Raw genomic sequence first — 18894 nt, forward strand, 5'->3', positions numbered from 1 at the left:
GACAGAAACACACAGATACAGACAGGGACACACAGGAACACACACACATACAAAGAGACACACTCAGTGACGCATTTAAGCAATCGTTTATCTTGGCCCTCTTTAATGAGAAAATATTTGCAGCTTGTGTCAGCTGGAAAAAAAAAGTAGGCGGAGAACGACCCCTTGTGTAAAAGAAAAACAGTCGGAGAATGACCTTTGTGTAAAAGAAAAACACATCTTGCTTTTCTTCCTCTGTGAGCAGGATTTTTTAAATTTTTTTTACATTTTTTCTTTTTCTGGCGGGGTATTGTTCTAACCTCCAGGGTCCTCCTGGGGGGAGGGGGGCCGGGGGGGGGGCTGTGGATTCAGAGTCGGGGGCTCAAACACAGCAGTGAAGAGAGGAGAGCGCTGTCACACTGCCTGCACGCACACAGCTCTCACATACTCTGCGTCTTTGTAATCTCAGAGATTAGAATATTTACAGCAGTCTGATACAATGTTCTACTAGCCTTTGAGTTATTTGCTCTGGGTCGGAATAAAATAACAGATACCAGGCATTGACTCTCTTGGTCCTGCTCCGGTACAGATAGAGAAATAGAAATACTATTAAACTGCAGTACAATTACTGTGCAGAATCCCTTTGAAAATAAACCAGACCTACTCTCAGAGCCTATTTTGAGCACCTTCATACTGTCCAACCAACAGCGGAGGTGCACAGAGTGCTTGTTATCCAGGGAAACATGTTCCCTGTTTATTTACCCTTCACGTTCTCCGTCACGCGCTGAGCCGATCCAAGGAAATGAATTACAGCCACATTCCTGACTTGATTGAAATGCACACTCCTGCACGGCCCTCTAAAAGCAAGGAGCTTGTGATAACAGCTACGCAGCTGCCCAAGAAAGACACGATACCCGATACAGTGGCAAAGATCCAGATCCCGAATATACTACAGAGAGTTCCAGTAAACTCATCTGCACTGTGAAGTCGAGGGTCATGTGCTGTATGAGATTGATCGTTTAGTAGAGCTATTGGCTCTATTACGTCTCGCTTCATTAGCTGCCATCAGCCGCCTTTTCATTATGATATAGAACAGTTCAGATTAGGGAGAGTACTGTGATGTAATCTTCTAGTTGCATGACTTTGCTTGAGGGTGAATATAACAATATAGGGGTTCCATGTTATTCAACTGTACAGGGCAGGACTGGTCTGTGCTCCGAGTGGGTGCTATTGGGGGGGGGGGGGGGGGGGGCGTCCTACACCTTGACACATCCATCCTAAAACCAGTAAGTTAAGAGCACAGCACTGAAACATTACCCAGACTCTGAGAGAATGAGGGGAGGGAGTTGAAAACGTGATCTAATGAGCACTGCAAGGGCATCAACATCCCCAGGCTGTTTGATCTCACTGTCTCCATGGAAACAGCTGGCCCTCCCGCTGAAAGAATCTCACCCTCAACACAAGTTACTTAGAATGAACCTGCAGTGCATTCTTTGAAAGCGTAAAACAGGATTACGATGGGGCTGGATGAAGAGGAAGTGTGAGCATGTGCGACTGTGTGTAATAGCAGGCCGATTGCAAACCATGCTATCCATCTTTGACTTCAGGATCTCAGTAATGCGGGACAGTTATTTAGCTTCTTTATTCAAGCGATTAGCTAGACAGACAGACACACAGGGTTGTTCCTCACCGTTGCTGGCGTGCCGCACGCAGTCCTGGAACACGGCGTGCCATTTCTGCTGCTCCTTCTCTGTCAGGACGCAGAAGTACAAGTGCCGGCTGTACGGGTGCCACAGGATGATGGGGTACTGAGTGGCACACCTCAGGTACTGGGAGCCAGGCTTCACCTTGAGGTCTGGAAAACACACGAGGACATCAGACACCCAGGCAATGAGAACAGCCTGCTCCACCCTTACCCTAGCAAGCTATTCCCCTCTTGGCACAATCCACTGGAATCTTCAGCCCCCGGTCGGAATCTAATCGATTCTAATGGAATGTGATACACAAGGGCACATTGCAGCTGCAGCTGAACTGCAGGATTAGAATGTACTGTAGTCTTGTCACTGCAACACACTCGTAGATGAACTGCACTGGAGCAAATACCAGCGAGTGTGTGAACTGAACAACTGTATCACTACAGTGCTTTCGTGCAGGGTGTGCTAACTTTAATAGCAGCTGGAATCTTTAGTATAAACATCTTTGCTTCAGCCAGGGAGCAGGACAGTCTGTAATTGTAACTGATGTTTTCCCCGTTTCGTTCGCTCTCTTTTTCACTCACTGGGCAGGCTGCTGTTGATCAGTTCTTGGTACTGCTCCAGTGATGTCAGCACTTTGTACCCAGCGCAGTTGATAGCTCCCTTGGGGTGCAGCCCTCTGTCGTAGGCCTGGAACAAGCAGAGAGGAGGGTGAGGAGCATCAAAATCAGAACAGCCGGAGCACCCCAAACAAACAAGCAAACAAACAAACACACAAAGAAACCTAGCTGTCATCTCAGTGCACCCAATTAAACAAAGAGGGCTGCATGAGCACATTGAACATCAGCAAGCTCTTTGGATAAACACACAAACACCAAAGTGCCCACGTTCCCTGCGATGCGTTATTGAGGGCATTGCCTTGACTCCCGTTACATTAGAACTTACACTTCTTAACTCCAACCCAAAGAAACTCCAGATAGACATAGTGACAGTTTTTCCTTTACCAAAACAGATTTTTAGGAAAGAGCAAAAAATCAGTCTTTATGAGGGCTACCATTTCTGTGCCTGCAATTTGTCTCTCAAATCAAGTGGGTGTACACTATATATATAAAGAATGTCCTGACTCCAATAGCAGGCTGAGGAACACACCCACATCCCCAGCACACACACACACACACACACACACACACACACACAATTTGGTGGTTGTTTTGCGGCTGAAAATAACTCTGGGAAAAGGAAAACATTCTGTACTCTTCAGCACAGCAAGTTCAGACAAGACTATCTCGCTGTGTCGCAAACACTACAGTACCTCCATAACCTCTGTGCTTTACCAGTGTTGATGCATGATCCTGCTGGGGGCACAGAGGTTCAAGAGGGGGGGGGGATCTCCTCATGCACTACATTTTTAAATCACTGCAGTTTCCTTTTAAAATAAAAAAAAGGTCTGCAGGCGTCTATAACATGAGCTCTACCAAGCACAGACACTTGTAAACAGTACTGTTAATGCTGTTATTAGTTTTGGAACAGTACTGTTTGTGCACATCGGAGCCCTTGAGTTGACAGTTTTAAAGCAGAACCAGATGCACATTCCTTCAGCCTTTTCTCCACATGTAGCTCGATGTTCTCCAGCACTTCAGAAGCAGATTTCCAGGTCTCCATGCAGCAGCTGTGTGAGTGTGTGAGTACGAGTCTGTGCAGGAATGGGAGATTCTGTCCACAGCTGCTATGACAGGAGGCTCTGCTGATGAGCAGGAGCTGGACTGAGCTCTTTGTCATGCCAGTATATACACCCCCCGCTGCTCGCCCCCTCGCTCGCTCTCTCGCTCGTGTGGTCAGACAGGAAGTCAGGTTAACAGCATTTTCCAACACCATTTTTGGGTGAAATCTAAAACAGGCAAAAGGTTTGGCCAGCTATGGCACCGAAACTTCACTCCTCCCTGGACTCACCAGCCGGGTCTCGTAGAACAGCACCTCGTAGCAATCCGGGATGAAGAAGAACCGGTTCCTCCACTTCTTGTTTTCCTCCAGGTACTGGAACAGGTTCCCGGAGAATATCGACTTGTCCTCCAGGGGCGCCTGTGAGCAGGAAACAGACAGCGTGAGATCACCCCGCCCCAGCGAAACAAACCAGGGCCAGTCTTACTGAAACACTGATCGGATTCACACAGCAACTTCAAGCACTGAATCATGAGGTTAAACTAGAAGAAACTGCCCTACTCAAATAAAGCCTGCGGGTTATTTGGAGAAAACGTATTGCTTTAATTGTTCGTACAAGTCACACGGGGAATATATTTTCTTGAGAACACTGCAGGGTGTTCCTCAACTCTCCAAGAATGGCAAGTTAATGATTGTTCATCTTGAGACGGCTCACTGGAGTGAGCACTAACAGTTAAGTGTGCTTCCTGAATATGGCCACGAGGCTCTCGGAAGCTGATGTTATTCGCTTTGTCCAGTTTCTAAGTTTATTGCACTGCCAATATCTACTGCAAAGCGTTTAACAGGAAGAATAAAAGACAGCTGGGAGTTTGCTCCCAGGGAATCTGAGCTGAGCTTGTGGTTTATTTGATCAGTTTGTTTTTTCAGTTTTACAGTTCAGTGACTGGAATTTTGTGCTGACTCTTAGTCACTGCGCAGCAGATCTGAGCGAACACAAACAAAAAACAGAGAGAGAGAGAGAGAGAGAGGAGAGAGAGAGCAGAGAGAGAGAGGCGGGGGGCACAAAAACATCTTGAATTAAAACCAGACCAAATCTGCCATCTTCAACCTGAACAAAAACAAACAGCTTGAAGACTGGGAGACAGGCGATCCTGGTTTTCTGCCTTTACATTCTCCTGCCTTTACTGTCCTGTGCAATAGATTAGTGACCTTGTTCAATGCATTAATATCTCAGGACATTTGCCAGCAGTGTCGATCACAGAGACACAGGCCCACCCCAGACAAGTGGGTCGCTGCCTGCAAGACATTACTGCATGTTGTCTGTCACTGCATTGCACAGGAAAATCCTTCTGAATAAAAAAACACAAAGGGCCTAACCTTTACTCATATTGAACAAACAAACACCCCCACACCCCAGTCCTAGTGCCAGAGTGAAAAGAGACCGGCACTTCAACAATAGACCCTCACTATCTCTGCTGGAAAGCACTTCCACTCATTGTGAAGAGTGGAGAGCCACTGCAGCGTGAAACAGTAACACACAACCAAACCCGGCATGTGTGTGTGTGATCCAGAGACATGCATAATACTGAGCAGCAGACCCAAAGCCCTGAACGTGAAACTCTAGTAGCAGGATGTACTGGCAAGCTGGCACGACACTATTGCTCAATAGAGCTCAGGATGTGAGTGAATCATCAGAGAGTTATAAAATGGAATGTCTGATAACCAAGTGCAATATATTCATTATTTCTCAAAATGTTTTTTTTTTATTTTATTTTTTTATTTATTTATTTTAAAAGGCAGAGGCAGACTGGTTTACACAGAAAGAAAATAAAACGGGATGCATTATTGAAACGAGAAAGTTGAGACTTCTTGATTCTTTGAAATCGTTGCAGGATCACTATGCACAGGAGACACAGCGATTGGAAGGGGAGCATTATACTGTAGTCAGGGGGGGTTGCATAAATAAAAGCCCTTTAGCGGAAAACTAAAGCGCTTGGTTCACTCCGACGGTTCTGTGTTAATGAAACGGCTCCCTAATGTTATTCCAGCTGTTCTGTTGATTTCTTAATCACAGGAGACACGCAAGCGGTAAACAGAAACAACAGGCTCCTGATCTTGCAAAAATAAAAAGGAGTTCATCTACAAGATTACCCTGAGTGTCGCCGATAATAAAGTGCAGATCAGTGGGAGCCATTTCAGGCTGTACTCGCGCTATGCTTAATTAATCTCAGGTGTGATGCTCACAGTAAACCCTGGAATGACCTGCACGGCTGAGCAGCATCAGTCACACATGTTAGAGTGAGCGCTCCGTGCTGTGGACACAAACACCTGCCGATCAAATCCCAACCAGGGTCAGCAGTGTGACAGGTCAGTGCGAGACAAGAAGGTTATTCGTAATATTAAAACACTCAGCCACACATTCTGGGATTAAAACTACAAGGAGCTGGTCCTGCAGTGCTGGAGCGATGCTCTGTTCCTCTGATAGACAAGAGCCAGCATGACTGACTTGCTTTAACAGTAGTCGTGGCTTGTACTGTGCTTTACAGCACGTCAGCAGAGGCCCCTGGGTGGACAAGACTGTGCTCGCTGTGTTACCAGATCCCCTAGCTGCTGTCTGAACAAACAGCAGGGCATGAGCTGCTGCTGGTGACCTCAACAGCACGGTATGATGGGACCTCAACAGCACGGTATGATGGGACCTCAACAGCACGGTATGATGGGACCTCAACAGCACGGTATGATGGGACCTCAACAGCACGGTATGATGGGACCTCAACAGCACGGTATGATGGGACCTCAACAGCACGGTATCATGGGAGCTAAACAGCACACCACCTTACTCTCTCTGAAGCAAACCACACCCTTACTCTCCCAAATTGTGTTGGGAACAACTGCAAAACCAACCCTTCACCAAGAACTGAATAGACCGATACAGGATTGATCCACATCTGCTTTCAAGGGATGTCCTGTGCAGGTTTTTTGGGAATTACATTAGCTTGCGCAGAGGGTTTTTCAGTTTTGTATGAATTTATTTGTAATACACGACCAGCCCCTCTTATCCTATGCCACACTTGCTGCTATAATCTCTCCGGATTCCTTCGGCGCGTCTCCCTCACACAGTCGCTGCGCTAGCTGGGGGAGGAGTGGAGGAGTCCTTGCCTTGCGGTGAAGGAGCTGTGTCTGCGGTCCGCCGTTGCCCTCGATCTCGTAGCGCACGCTGTTGAAGAGCGCCACACCGAACTGCTGCTCATAGTACCTGCAGAACTCGCCCGCCACCTTCCCCGTCTTCTCTGTGGAGGAAACAAAAACGAGAGGCTTCAGAGGGGAAAGATCTCACTGCCCTACAACATCTACTGCAAGAGCTGGCAACCCAGGCTCCTCCAGGCCAGGTCTTTGTACCAGCATTCCTTATTATATTGACCTGACTGAACCATTTCACCCGGTCCTAAAAGCACTTAATCCCTTAATTATACCTGTTAAACTGGGGAGTGGAACAGAATTTGATTGATTCAATGAGTCACTGCTGACTTATGATACCACATGTGAATGAAATTAACAGTGGAGTTTTCAATTGTCAGTTCTGACTCGCACACACATAAGCACGCACGCGCACACACAGCATCTCTGTAACTCCACTTCCCACCTTCCCATTTCATAAACACAGCTGAGAGAGCAGGCTGGGACTGCCAGCCCTGTTATTTATAGCCATCGTGGCGGCTCTGTAAGAAGGTATTCTGAGAATAATTACCCAACCGGCCGCTGTCAAATCGCTGCCTGTGCTTTTAATACAAAGCAGCTGTGTTTTCCTACAGGAAACTGTCTGGGATTCCAAAAGGAATTCTCTCCCAGGCAGCATGCAGACAGGAGCACAGCATTCGCTTCTGAAGCTGGGTTACTCCAGGGTCATTTCAGGCCAGGTATTGATGCCAACTGGTAAAATAAGAATTCCCAGTCTGCAGTGCTTTCCAGTGCACTCTGCAGTGCATTTTCAAGCATATTTTCAAGCCCATTTGTAATATGTAGTTCAGCATCGCTGTAGCTAGGGTGACAGGCATCAAGTATGAAGTATTTAATTAAGACTGAAGTGAGGGTTTGCTATTCAGCAAGAGCTGGTCAAGCCCGAAAACAGCCACGCTTTACTTTTCAGAAAGCAGCCTTTTCATTAGAATTATTAGCTGTAACATTCAATCAAGGTTGGATCTCGTACAGTAAACAGTGCTCTGTGTCTGTGTGTTACCTGTGAATGCAGGCATTGGAACTGGTGTAATCACTGAACTGCAACAAAAAAGCCTGGGTCGATCTGGCCCACATTCTGCACTGAGGATACTGGAAAAATCATTTTGGAAAAGAAAAACAACATATACTGCATATTACCGAACCGCAGCATTAAAGTTGTAGGGAGCTGGACAGACTCCCAAGACACAAGCAGAGCGGTCTGTGCATCTGTTATATTCAGTATCAACATCCGTTCAACTACTGCTTGACCTTCGTTTGTAATGAATAATATCCAGTGTTTACTGTGTCAGTGACTGAAACAACATAGTAATATAGTGCAGAGTGTTTCCATGTAATTACACTCACTGCACCAGTGCTGAAGCCACCATGTAAGAGAATGAGCGATTGCTCATTACCCAGTTATTACCATGCTATTACACAGCGATGTACGCTCTGTAATCTAAAGTGCTTGTAGCACTTGTATTGACTATTTACATACTGCTGCATGCGGAAGACAACAGAAATGAGCTCCAATACTAAAACAGTTTTGAGAGAATGATGTCAATGCGGACTTTCAGAAAAGGGAAAAGCACAACCAATCAAGTTCATCATAAATAAACAACTCCATATTAAACCAACAACTTTCACTGGAAGAAGTCTGGAGTCGTTTTTCTTTATTTTTATTCCTTTCAGGAAATAACGTGCGCTAGTGACGATTTGGAGTGCACAGCTCTGAGATTGTAGCCCAATGGCTCGCTTCCTGTTGTTGTGGTTAGTTGTCAAACCTGAAAACCACTTATTTTGTTGATGAAAAAAAAAAAGAAAATCACAAAAATGTAACTTTGACTTTTCCACCGCGATGCAGCAGCAGCAGCAGCAGCAGGGTCATGAGAACACCCGCTCGCTCCCCAGCGTTTCCACACACTGGAATTATCAATGAAAGGAGGGTTTCCCTGAAAGGTGTGAGCAGAATACTAATGAACAGAAACGCAGCCCTCGAGGAAAAAAGCACCGCACAGGCAGGAAAGACCTGCTAATCGCCATGGTGACCATCACTGTTTGCACAGTGACTCGGAGCCTTTCATCATTCTTATCCACTCTCAAGACAGCTGTTCTGAAGGGAGCCCCGTCTCAGAGACCAGCTAGTGTTTCAGCCAGCGCAGGAATCTCCGTCTTCAAAACCTTTCCAGGAGCTGACCGATACTTCAAAACGCAGAACAGAAGGAGACTCTTCTTCACACAGAGAGTCGGGAGGGGATGGAATGGGTTACCTAGTCATGTTGTTGAAGGAGACTCTTCTTCACACAGAGAGTGGGGAGGGGATGGAATGGGTTACCTAGTCATGTTGTTGAAGGAGACTCTTCTTCACACAGAGAGTGGGGAGGGGATGGAATGGGTTACCTAGTCATGTTGTTGAAGGAGACTCTTCGTCACACAGAGAGTGGGGAGGGGATGGAATGGGTTACCTAGTCATGTTGTTGAAGGAGACTCTTCTTCACACAGAGAGTGGGGAGGGGATGGAATGGGTTACCTAGTCATGTTGTTGAAGGAGACTCTTCTTCACACAGAGAGTGGGGAGGGGATGGAATGGGTTACCTAGTCATGTTGTTGAAGGAGACTCTTCTTCACACAGAGAGTGGGGAGGGGATGGAATGGGTTACCTAGTCATGTTGTTGAAGGAGACTCTTCTTCACACAGAGAGTGGGGAGGGGATGGAATTGGTTACCTAGTCATGTTGTTGAAGGAGACTCTTCTTCACACAGAGAGTGGGGAGGGGATGGAATGGGTTACCTAGCCATGCTGTCGATGCCTTTCTGGATACAACTGGTTGGGTAACTTCAGTAAGAATCAAAAGAAATGCTGAATTAACATAAATATCTTGAAAATAGAAGCAGATTCTGTATTCTATAAAAGAAGGTTGTGTGGTCCGGTGGTTAAAGAAAAGGGCTTGTAACCAGGAGGTCCCCGGTTCAAATCCCAGCTCATTGTGTGACCCTGAGCAAGTCACTTAACCTCCTTGTGCTCCGTCTTTCGGGTGAGACGTTGTTGTAAGTGACTCTGCAGTTGATGCATAGTTCACACACCCTAGTCTCTGTAAGTCGCCTTGGATAAAGACGTCTGCTAAATAAACAAATATTATTATTATTATTATTATGTAAAGGATGTTTAAACTTAGTGAACCAGACTAGCCTCTCGCCCTGGCCATGCTGGTGACTGTTCTCTTTGTCTCAGTTGATGTTGGATCAGTTCCAGGATTCTGTCGGCTGGGCTGAACTGCAGCCCCCTCCCCCCCCCCCCCCCCCCAACCTCTCTCTGCCTGGCTGCCATATTCCGCTTCCCAGTTTAATTGGCCGCGGACTGAATGCTTGTTATTGCAGCGGAAGTTGCTATTCGCTTTTCATCACAAGGCAATAAAATACATTCCAGAAAGAGAGTCACCATCTCCACAGCACATGACCCTGAGCCTACAGTAAACCCAACCACACCACATGGTCCCAAGCCTACAGTGAAACCATCTCCACAGCACATGACCCCAAGCCTACAGTGAAACCATCTCCACACCACATGACCCCAAGCTTACAGTGAAACCATCTCCACAGCACATGACCCCAAGCCTACAGTGAAACCATCTCCACAGCACATGACCCCAAGCCTACAGTGAAACCATCTCCACAGCACATGACCCCAAGCCTACAGTGAAACCATCTCCACAGCACATGACCCCAAGCCTACAGTGAAACCATCTCCACAGCACATGACCCCAAGCCTACAGTGAAACCATCTCCACACCACATGACCCCAAGCTTACAGTGAAACCATCTCCACACCACATGACCCCAAGCCTACAGTGAATCCATCTCCACAGCACAAGGTCCCAAGCTTACAGTGAAACCATCTCCACAGCACATGGTCCCAAGCTTACAGTGAAACCATCTCCACAGCACATGACCCCAAGCCTACAGTGAAACCATCTCCACACCACAAGACCCCAAGCCTACAGTGAAACCATCTCCACAGCACATGACCCCAAGCCTACAGTGAAACCATCTCCACAGCACATGACCCCAAGCCTACAGTGAAACCATCTCCACAGCACATGACCCCAAGCCTACAGTGAAACCATCTCCACAGCACATGACCCCAAGCCTACAGTGAAACCATCTCCACACCACATGACCCCAAGCCTACAGCGAAACCATGTCCACACCACAAGACCCCAAGCTGACAGTGGTGGTGGTGAGGAAATGCAGGCTGGAATACTCTCAACAACACCCACATGAAAAAAAAACAACAACAACATGCACTGAAAATGAGTAGAGCGGTCGCTAATCCCAGATGCATGGAACTGGGCAGCACCCCAATGTGTGCAGTGAAGAACACTGGTTACCATTTCAAGCACTGGTTTGAATGGTAAAAGGGAAGAGACGTGTCACGTCTAAGTAGCAAATGATCAGAAACTTCCCCACAAAACCAAATTAATAGAAGAATAGAAGACAATAAGCCAAGTGTCACACAATGATCAAACTCCATCCCCAAGATCCAGCGGATATAGCATGAAATGAGAGAATGAGCTCATGATCCAGTTACGTCATTTCAAGAACAAGCTGAGAATTAGAGGCTAATTAAGTCATTGAGGGTCATGAATAACCTGAAGGTTTATGATGACTACATCTCTATCATTATCTCACACAGAGACAGGCTCTTTGCATGCAGGGAGAACAAGGAGATGAGAGAGGTGTGTGTGTGGGGCGGAGATTCAGAGACAGGCAGTATCTTATGAACTAGTACAGGAATCAGATCCCAGATAAACAGCAGGTGGAACAGGCAGTAAAAACACAGTCTTTTTAGATCAAGATTAGATACAGGCACGCCAAACCAGCACTGTCTATCTAATGAGCAAGGACCCCATGATTACAGGGCTCTTCCTTTGAAGAGTACAATGATAAAAGACATTTCTTGAGGGCCTTGTTTCAAAACACCAGTACTGGGGATGGTGGGGGGGTGTCAGCTCCTATCCGCGGAGGTCAGCTCCTATCCGCGGAGGTCAGCTCCTACTAACTGCTTCAGCTCAAGCTGCTGTCCTTTGAGCCCGGGACAGTGCCAAACTGAAAGTCCTCGCTTGGCTGTGCAGGGAGGACCGCTTCTACTACCACCTAGTAAATTTTTTAAGAAAGCCGGACCTGGTCTTTGAGGAGCTGCCTCGTTGGAATGCAGGAAGTGAAGTCTCGTGGTAGGAAGGTATGTTACCAGTTCTCCCTGCCCAGATCAGATAAGGAGGTTTCAGTTTAAACCACATCAGATTTAACCCCCCCCCCCCCCCCCCACCCCCCTGTGTTGAGCAAGAGATAATTATTCCAATAGCAATAGTGTACATCAGACTTAAACCAAAAACATATGGAGATGTTTTTATAATTAAAAACAAAACACGCAAACTCCACAAATCCATTATATTATTTACATTTCTTCATCTAAAAAAATATATATTTTGAAACTTGGCATCAGGCATCATCCTGGGTTATAGCAGGAACACGCATTCGTAAACCACCCAGAATTTCAGCCTTGCTTACAGTAATAGACTGCGGGTCATTTACACTGGAAGTCATACAGACGTTTTGTCTAGTTAGTGTACCGGCCGAAACAATTGTCTACTTGACTTGAGTTTTCTTATAGTGAAAACAAGCCAAACACCTAGAGCCACCGTGTACTACTGTAAGCAAGGCTGGTAACTTGGGTCATGTAAAATAAATGAAATTCAAGCAGCACAACATTGTTTACAAGGTACGTGGAAGGAGACATCGGTGTGAAAAGTGTTTCTTCCTCTCACTGGGTCTGTATTTCAAATTGAAGAGTTACTATTTTTACAGAACTGGATGGTACACAGTGGTGAGGACACCTGCCTAGTGAGAATGCCCATGATCATAATCATTACAGCTGTGCTAGAATTACAGCCTGTTTCAATCATAGTCTTATTACAGAGCGTCCGGCGTTCTCACAGGAACGACACCCATTCATTTTGAATACGTTCGTCATAAATCCAACACACAAAACATTCAATTCAAATGCTTCAGCCACCCAGCGGCACAGCGTACAATGCTAAACTCCATCATTTTAGTATCTGGCTACTGTGCGCAACTGTGTGCAATGCACACGAAATAACAAGTTAGGAAAAGCAGACACAGTCCAGCTGTGCCTGCCTGCGCCGTGTCCAACGTGTAGATGCACAGCTAATTCAAACTAGACAGAGAAAGCAGCCGAATGAACAACTTTTCATGATCGCTGAACTCACTGCAATTGTATATGTAAAAAAAACTAGCAATATAATAAAACAAAAGATGCATACACAAAACCATTGCTGCCATAAAACACATTGCGAACATCCGGACCCTTTACAACTCCACATGTTTCAGACCAGATGTCAAGGTGCCTGTCGACAAGCTGCTTCCTGGCAAGCCTGATAACGGAACCAGCAGGACGGAACGCTGGCAATCCCGTACTATAAAGCAACCTGGTCAGATGTGCCTGGACAGAACTCTTCTGTCACATTGTTCCTCATCACCGATATTAAAGGAAAACGCATTCTGATGCGACTCAGTGGACACTCCTTTGTGACGATTACAAAGAGATCAGAAATAAAAAAACGGATTTGGAATTGAATGTGCATCAAATGTTGCTAGCAGGACCACATACATTGGCCAGGAAATAAAAGCTTTGTTTTATTTGTCGGTTGTTTTTTTTTTGCACATCCCTAGCAGTATTGCTGCTAAACTGCACCCCGATGACACTCCACTGTGTCTTGTTTGTTCCTGTGGGAGAGCTGGGGCAAGCTCCCCTGGACTGGGTCATGCTCAGAGGTGAGCAGCTCCAAGCCGTCACAGACGTTCCTGTGTGCTGATTGCAAACAGAGCGCAGGGTTCCTGTCCCAGCCAGGGGAGGAATGCAGGAGGCTGACTCCAGCAGCCACCATCAATCACACTCTGAGAGCAACACTGCAGGGCAGCTACGGGCCAGCAAACCAGGGCTGTGTGGAGAGGAGAGTGGAGGGGGGGAACAGAGAACGAGAGAGGCAGAAGGTTGTGAAACAGAGAAAGAAAGAGAGATCATGACCGTGTCTGTGTGTGTGTGTGTGTCTGTGTGTCTGTGTCTGCAGAATCACACTCTTCGCTGTGCAATCCCGCTGGAGATGGGATACAAAAAGCCAATGCTGTTCTGCCTTTTACCCTGTAAGGAAACCACTGTGGTTTAGTTTTATTGTGAGGAACAATGCAAATGCAGTCAGTTTTCAGAGTGACTGACTGGCTTCAGCCTGGCACAGGTACAAAGCTGGTCTCCGAGGTGCCCGATAGACAGCCTGAGGCTTCACTTTCAAACTGGCCCTGAACATTCATGAGGCTTCTGCACTGTTTCCCTGTTAGTTCTCCAATGTTTGGCAGTAACAGTTTTACAGTAAAATGGAGATCCTTGTTAGCTCATTTTTCAACAGCGTTGTATTACATGCCCTTTAGATTTATCAGGAAGCAGGTGTTTTATTTACATTCCTTCAGCTACAAGGTCAGTTCCCTCACCCCCTGGAAACTCAACCAAACAGGCATGCAACTGCTACTTCAAAACGTGCACTGCAGACCGGAGGAAACACTTTGAAGACATGGCCCTCTGTTTAAAACTCACACGGGGTGATTATTAAAACTCACACACTGTCATAAAAGTAAGAGCATGGTGAATCGTTCACGCCCAGTAAAGGAAACCTAAGCACTGCAGCTGGGAACCACAAGGCTGGAGCACCAAGTCCCACTCAAAACATGCAGCTGCTTCAATGAGGCTTCCTGTGCTGCAGCTCAGACTGGCTCTAAATGGTCAAGCTGCAATCATGCACCCGACCAATCACCTGAAGAATCCTGAAATAAATGAGTAAAAAAAACAACAAAGCAGCTAAATATCTTTAAAACAGGAGGGGTTGGGGGCAGATTTAAAAACCTTGCTCAGCTCTCTTTAACTGCACTCACCAGCCATTAATTAGGCCTTAAGTGTTTTTGTTCAAGTACGCAGCACAGTTACACAGTGTCCTGAAGTATCGTCCTAAGAATTAAATCACAACGCTGTACCATTCTACAGAACAATTTCCTTTTACTTCACACCCTGATGTTTCCCTTACATGCTGTTCAGCTGGATTACAGGGCTTGAACAAAGGAGGGCGGTTCTCCCTCTCATTGTGAAGTCCTAGCGTGGGCATCTAAATCTCTTAATATGGGAGCAGTGGGGAAATGATGGTTTATGGAGGTGCTCCTTTAGTCTGGCTTATTAAATTGACTCGCTGAGCTTGAAAATTACAGTATTCTCGACAAGCAACATCTCACTCTAAATGGGGGCCAACAAAACACAGCCTTTAAGCAAACACCTCCCTCCCTCCCTCCGTCTCTCCCTCCCTCCGTCCGTCCGTCTCTCCCTCCCTCCGTCTCTCCTCACCTGGCTTTGCTGGGTGTGTCTGCTGTGTCTCTGACTACCCAAGCAGAGAATCACTAAAATGTTTTTTAAAAAAAACAGACACAAATTTTAAACACTTGGTATATATAATAATACTGTTGTGCTTGCTATACAAACACCTATATATAGTACGCTGATGAAGTACCGATTTTACATCTTAATACAATCTAATACCTTCACCCATTGCTAGAGGTGAAGCCGCCACTTGGAATATTTGGTCACACTTTACAATAAGTGCCTGTCTGTCTGTGTTGAATTAAAGGGATGTATTTTGTATGAATGGCTTAGGATTGGTAATTAGTTAATAAGATCTATTGTGATATTTGTAATGAGATGGGCTGCAGCCATGGACCAGAACCAGGTAATAAACAGTTTGAACAGGCAGCTAAATGATTTATTTTTTCTACATGCACAACGCCAGCGTTTTTACCTTCCCAATGTCGGGTTTTGCCATCGGGATTCGAGTGAACGGTCATGACTAATCATTTGGAGTAGTTAATGAGGGCGTTGCATGAAACATGCTGTAATGACAGACAGCGTTTAAAACACTGGCAGCTGACTGAGAGGAGGAGTCTATAGCAACTTTGTAACAGACACACCGAACTCCACGAATACGCAGAAGGTCCAGTAATGGCATTGCACTCTCTTGTTTTAATAAGTTAGACTCAGGTGTTTTAGGGAGTGGTTATGAACTTCCCCTAAACACCCCCTCCCTTTGATGGGGGAGGGGGGGTTGAAAATGTGAAATAATGTGTGTGATTCAGATTTCGAGTGACTAACTGCTTCACTTTGCAAGTTGGAATACGATCAAACCACAGCAGCCCTACTTCCCTTGGAAACGACTTGTTTTCTGTATTCCAATGCTCTGGAAATCTCCAATCGGGCTGCGGGAGAGGTTCATCTTTCTCGTTCGAGGTTTTGAATCCCTGTGAAGGTAGCACTCCGGAATAACAAAGCCTGTGTGTGTGTGTGTGCCAGCGATCTGACTGCAAGCTGGGTCTCGCTCACTTCCATCTGCAAAACCCCAGCTCTGCATTGACCGTGTCCAGGAATGGGCATTTTTATACCCTTGTAAGTTGCATCCTTCACCCCTTCGCTCCTCCAGCTCCCTTCCAGTCCCTTTGGATCTGAACCCAAATCATTTTACCCCAGCCCTTTTTAATGTATTTCATTTAAATGTATATATTTTTTTATCCCCACCACTAAGTTTTCTAAACATGTAATGGCTGTTGATTGCTTCTGGGCAATTTCGCTCAAATGTTCAAATGATTCTTCGCCATCTTTAAAATGGATGCAAACCTTGTTTTTAACGATGCACTAAATGCAAATCAGCCTGGAGATACAGTTTGGCATGGTTTGCTGTCAGCTGCCTCCTCTCCACCCAGCACTGCTAGTAGATGGTAGACACTGTATTACAATTATTATTAATTTCTTAGCAGACGCCCTTATCCAGGGCGACTTTCAGTCATAAACAAAAATACATTTCAAGAATCACAATACAAGTATTAATACAATTAAGAGCAAGATAAATACGAGTACTGTAGTGTGTCCAGGTGATCTCAAGGTGGGTCTCAATGTGGCACACTTGTGCCCTGAGGTGTGCTGTCCTGTCCTGTCTGCCTTCACAGCCCCTAAACAATCATGAAAAGATAGACATCTGCACCTGCGTCTTCAAAGAGCTACAAAACTGCGCTTGTGCTCCAGAGTGTGCCTCCCAGACCCCCAATCACTCTCCAACCCCCGGGGGACCAGATTATACAACGTCTGCACGTCTCTCTGCACTGCCAGCATCTCCGTCAGCACTCTCAGCCAGCGAGAGAAGTGATCCCAGTCACTGACATCTTACAGTAGGGAGGCTACAACAAAGGCCACTTTAAAAACGAAACAGCGAGAAGTTTATACGCAGGGTCAGAGATGCAAAGCTTACACTGGCAATGCTGTCACACAGCTTTGACAGACTCACTGACAAAGGTGAATTCACACAGTAGCTTTGCAGTTTTCCCAGGCTTATAAATGCATTGGCTGTGCAGTTACCATCGTTTACCAGCGCTTTTAAACCACACTGTACCACCTCTGTTTGGTACCATGCCTGGATATCCTTGGCTGCACGCACTTTATGCTTTACTATCCTTGCTGTGCTTCCACTGTTGCAGACTCTTCTGTAACACCAGCCTCTTGCCCTCACTCTCAGTTTGCCTTTCCTCCTCGTGTTTAAAACCTTTCGTTTCTGAAGTTCTTTGAAAAGGGGCACATTGGGCCAAATGCAGATTTATTTTCTACATGGAAAAACAAACTGCTGACATTGTAAAGCTTCACATAAATAATTCAGCCTGTTGTTTTTAGAGATCCTTTTGTTCAACATCGTTATTCCTGCTTTTATTAGATCTGTAGCCCCAGTTTTGTTTTTCCATTTCATATCCGGGCTGTGTCTGGACAGGTAACGTCTCACTCCGCAGCGGGATAACGGTTCAGTCCTAAATGGGTTAACGGCTGCAGAAGGGAAGTGCTGTGCAGTCTGGAGCAGATAGTTCGCCCACCCCCCCCCCCCCCCCTCAACTCCCAGCCCACTCCAGGGCATGTACTCCCCTCCCACTCCTCGCTTCACTGCTGTTACACTGCAGATTAGGAGAACTTCAAACCCCGTCTAATCACTGACACTGAGGTGTATGAACGATACAAAACAGAAACACACAGACACACACTCACGCACGCACAAGTCCACACACACACACACAGCCCTGTTTAGAGGGAGGAGGATGTGAAATGGGTGTTTTCCATTCTAGATCACTCTAAGCAAATCCTCCGTCTAAACCCTGTGCTGACAGATCCACCACCTCGTTTTGGATTCCCATCGGGCTGTTTTGTGTTTGTTTTTTCCTGAGTAATTGTTTTGCTTGATAGAGCAACACTGTGTTATTAACTGGGAGTCCTGGGGGAAGTTTCTAGGGTCGCAATCAGCCAACGTTTCCCACAGCATCAGTTTAAAAGTTGCAGAGTACATGCTATCATTAGCTTTAGTGGAGTTCAATCTTTCAAAACTCCTTTAAAATTATTAGAATCAAGCAAAGAGGTGTGTGCAGGTGAACCGAGGGGAGGCTTTTACACCAGCGTCGAACACCCCCAAAAACGAAGAACAAAGAACAACAACCAGCATAGAATTTCTAAACGTGCTAAACAAACTGAAAGCCTAGACACTGATTTCTGACATGCAGGGAATTCACCTTTAAGCTTCCCTAGGCTTGTAGAGAATAAAGATCCGATCTGTGAGTAACTGGATGAACTGGGATTTGAACCCAGGACTGCCAGTGGCTCCGAGTCCTTAGCTCTAACCGGCAGCCCAATGGCATCGCACCAGGATAAAGATGGTGCAAGGCAGTTACTCTGTACGCAAACTCAGGGGAAGCTGGAACTGTGCCACCCAAGTGAAAAGCCAGTGAAAGCCTAAACCAGTGCAGCATGAAGAGAAAAACAGCACACTGATCAACTGGTTTGTACAGAGAAAGAGAGGGAAAGGGGAGGAGGGGGGGGGGTCAGGTTCCCTGGGCACAAACATGCTATTCAACCGAACTGGCTTTTCAAACGCACACTACGCCTTTGTTTTTAGAAAGACCCCGCAGGTACTCCTGCCTTGCCATTGCAGGAGTGGCAAATTCACCTCATTGTGGAAGAGCTTACTTGAAATACCTCGGGTGCTTATTGCAAAGAGATTGCGAAATATAACCCACCAGGAGCTTCCAAAAAACCTCCTGCTTTTCCTTTTGCACTTGCTTCACAGAACTGACACAGCCATCGCAAACAAGCCAGCAGTGAGTCTCCTTTAATTAAAGTACTTGACAGCACTTGCTTTATCTCCGTTCGACAATCAGTT

The 18894-nt window shown here is 46.2% G+C and overlaps 1 protein-coding gene across 1 annotated transcript in view; it reads right to left on the bottom strand.

Moving 5' to 3' along the window:
• Nucleotides 1-18894, bottom strand: part of LOC131702877 (protein Niban 2-like) — a 33550-nt gene that overhangs the window by 11306 nt on the left and 3350 nt on the right. Inside the window, exons 2-5 of the mRNA XM_059005181.1 lie at nucleotides 6492-6622; nucleotides 3624-3752; nucleotides 2258-2363; nucleotides 1670-1834 (exon numbers count right to left, since the gene is read on the bottom strand). Coding sequence (XP_058861164.1) covers nucleotides 1670-1834; nucleotides 2258-2363; nucleotides 3624-3752; nucleotides 6492-6622 — 531 coding nt within the window. The remainder of the gene's footprint in view (nucleotides 1-1669; nucleotides 1835-2257; nucleotides 2364-3623; nucleotides 3753-6491; nucleotides 6623-18894) is intronic.

This window comes from Acipenser ruthenus, chromosome 31 (genome assembly GCF_902713425.1).
Source record: "Acipenser ruthenus chromosome 31, fAciRut3.2 maternal haplotype, whole genome shotgun sequence".
Classification (NCBI taxonomy): Eukaryota; Metazoa; Chordata; class Actinopteri; order Acipenseriformes; family Acipenseridae; genus Acipenser; species Acipenser ruthenus.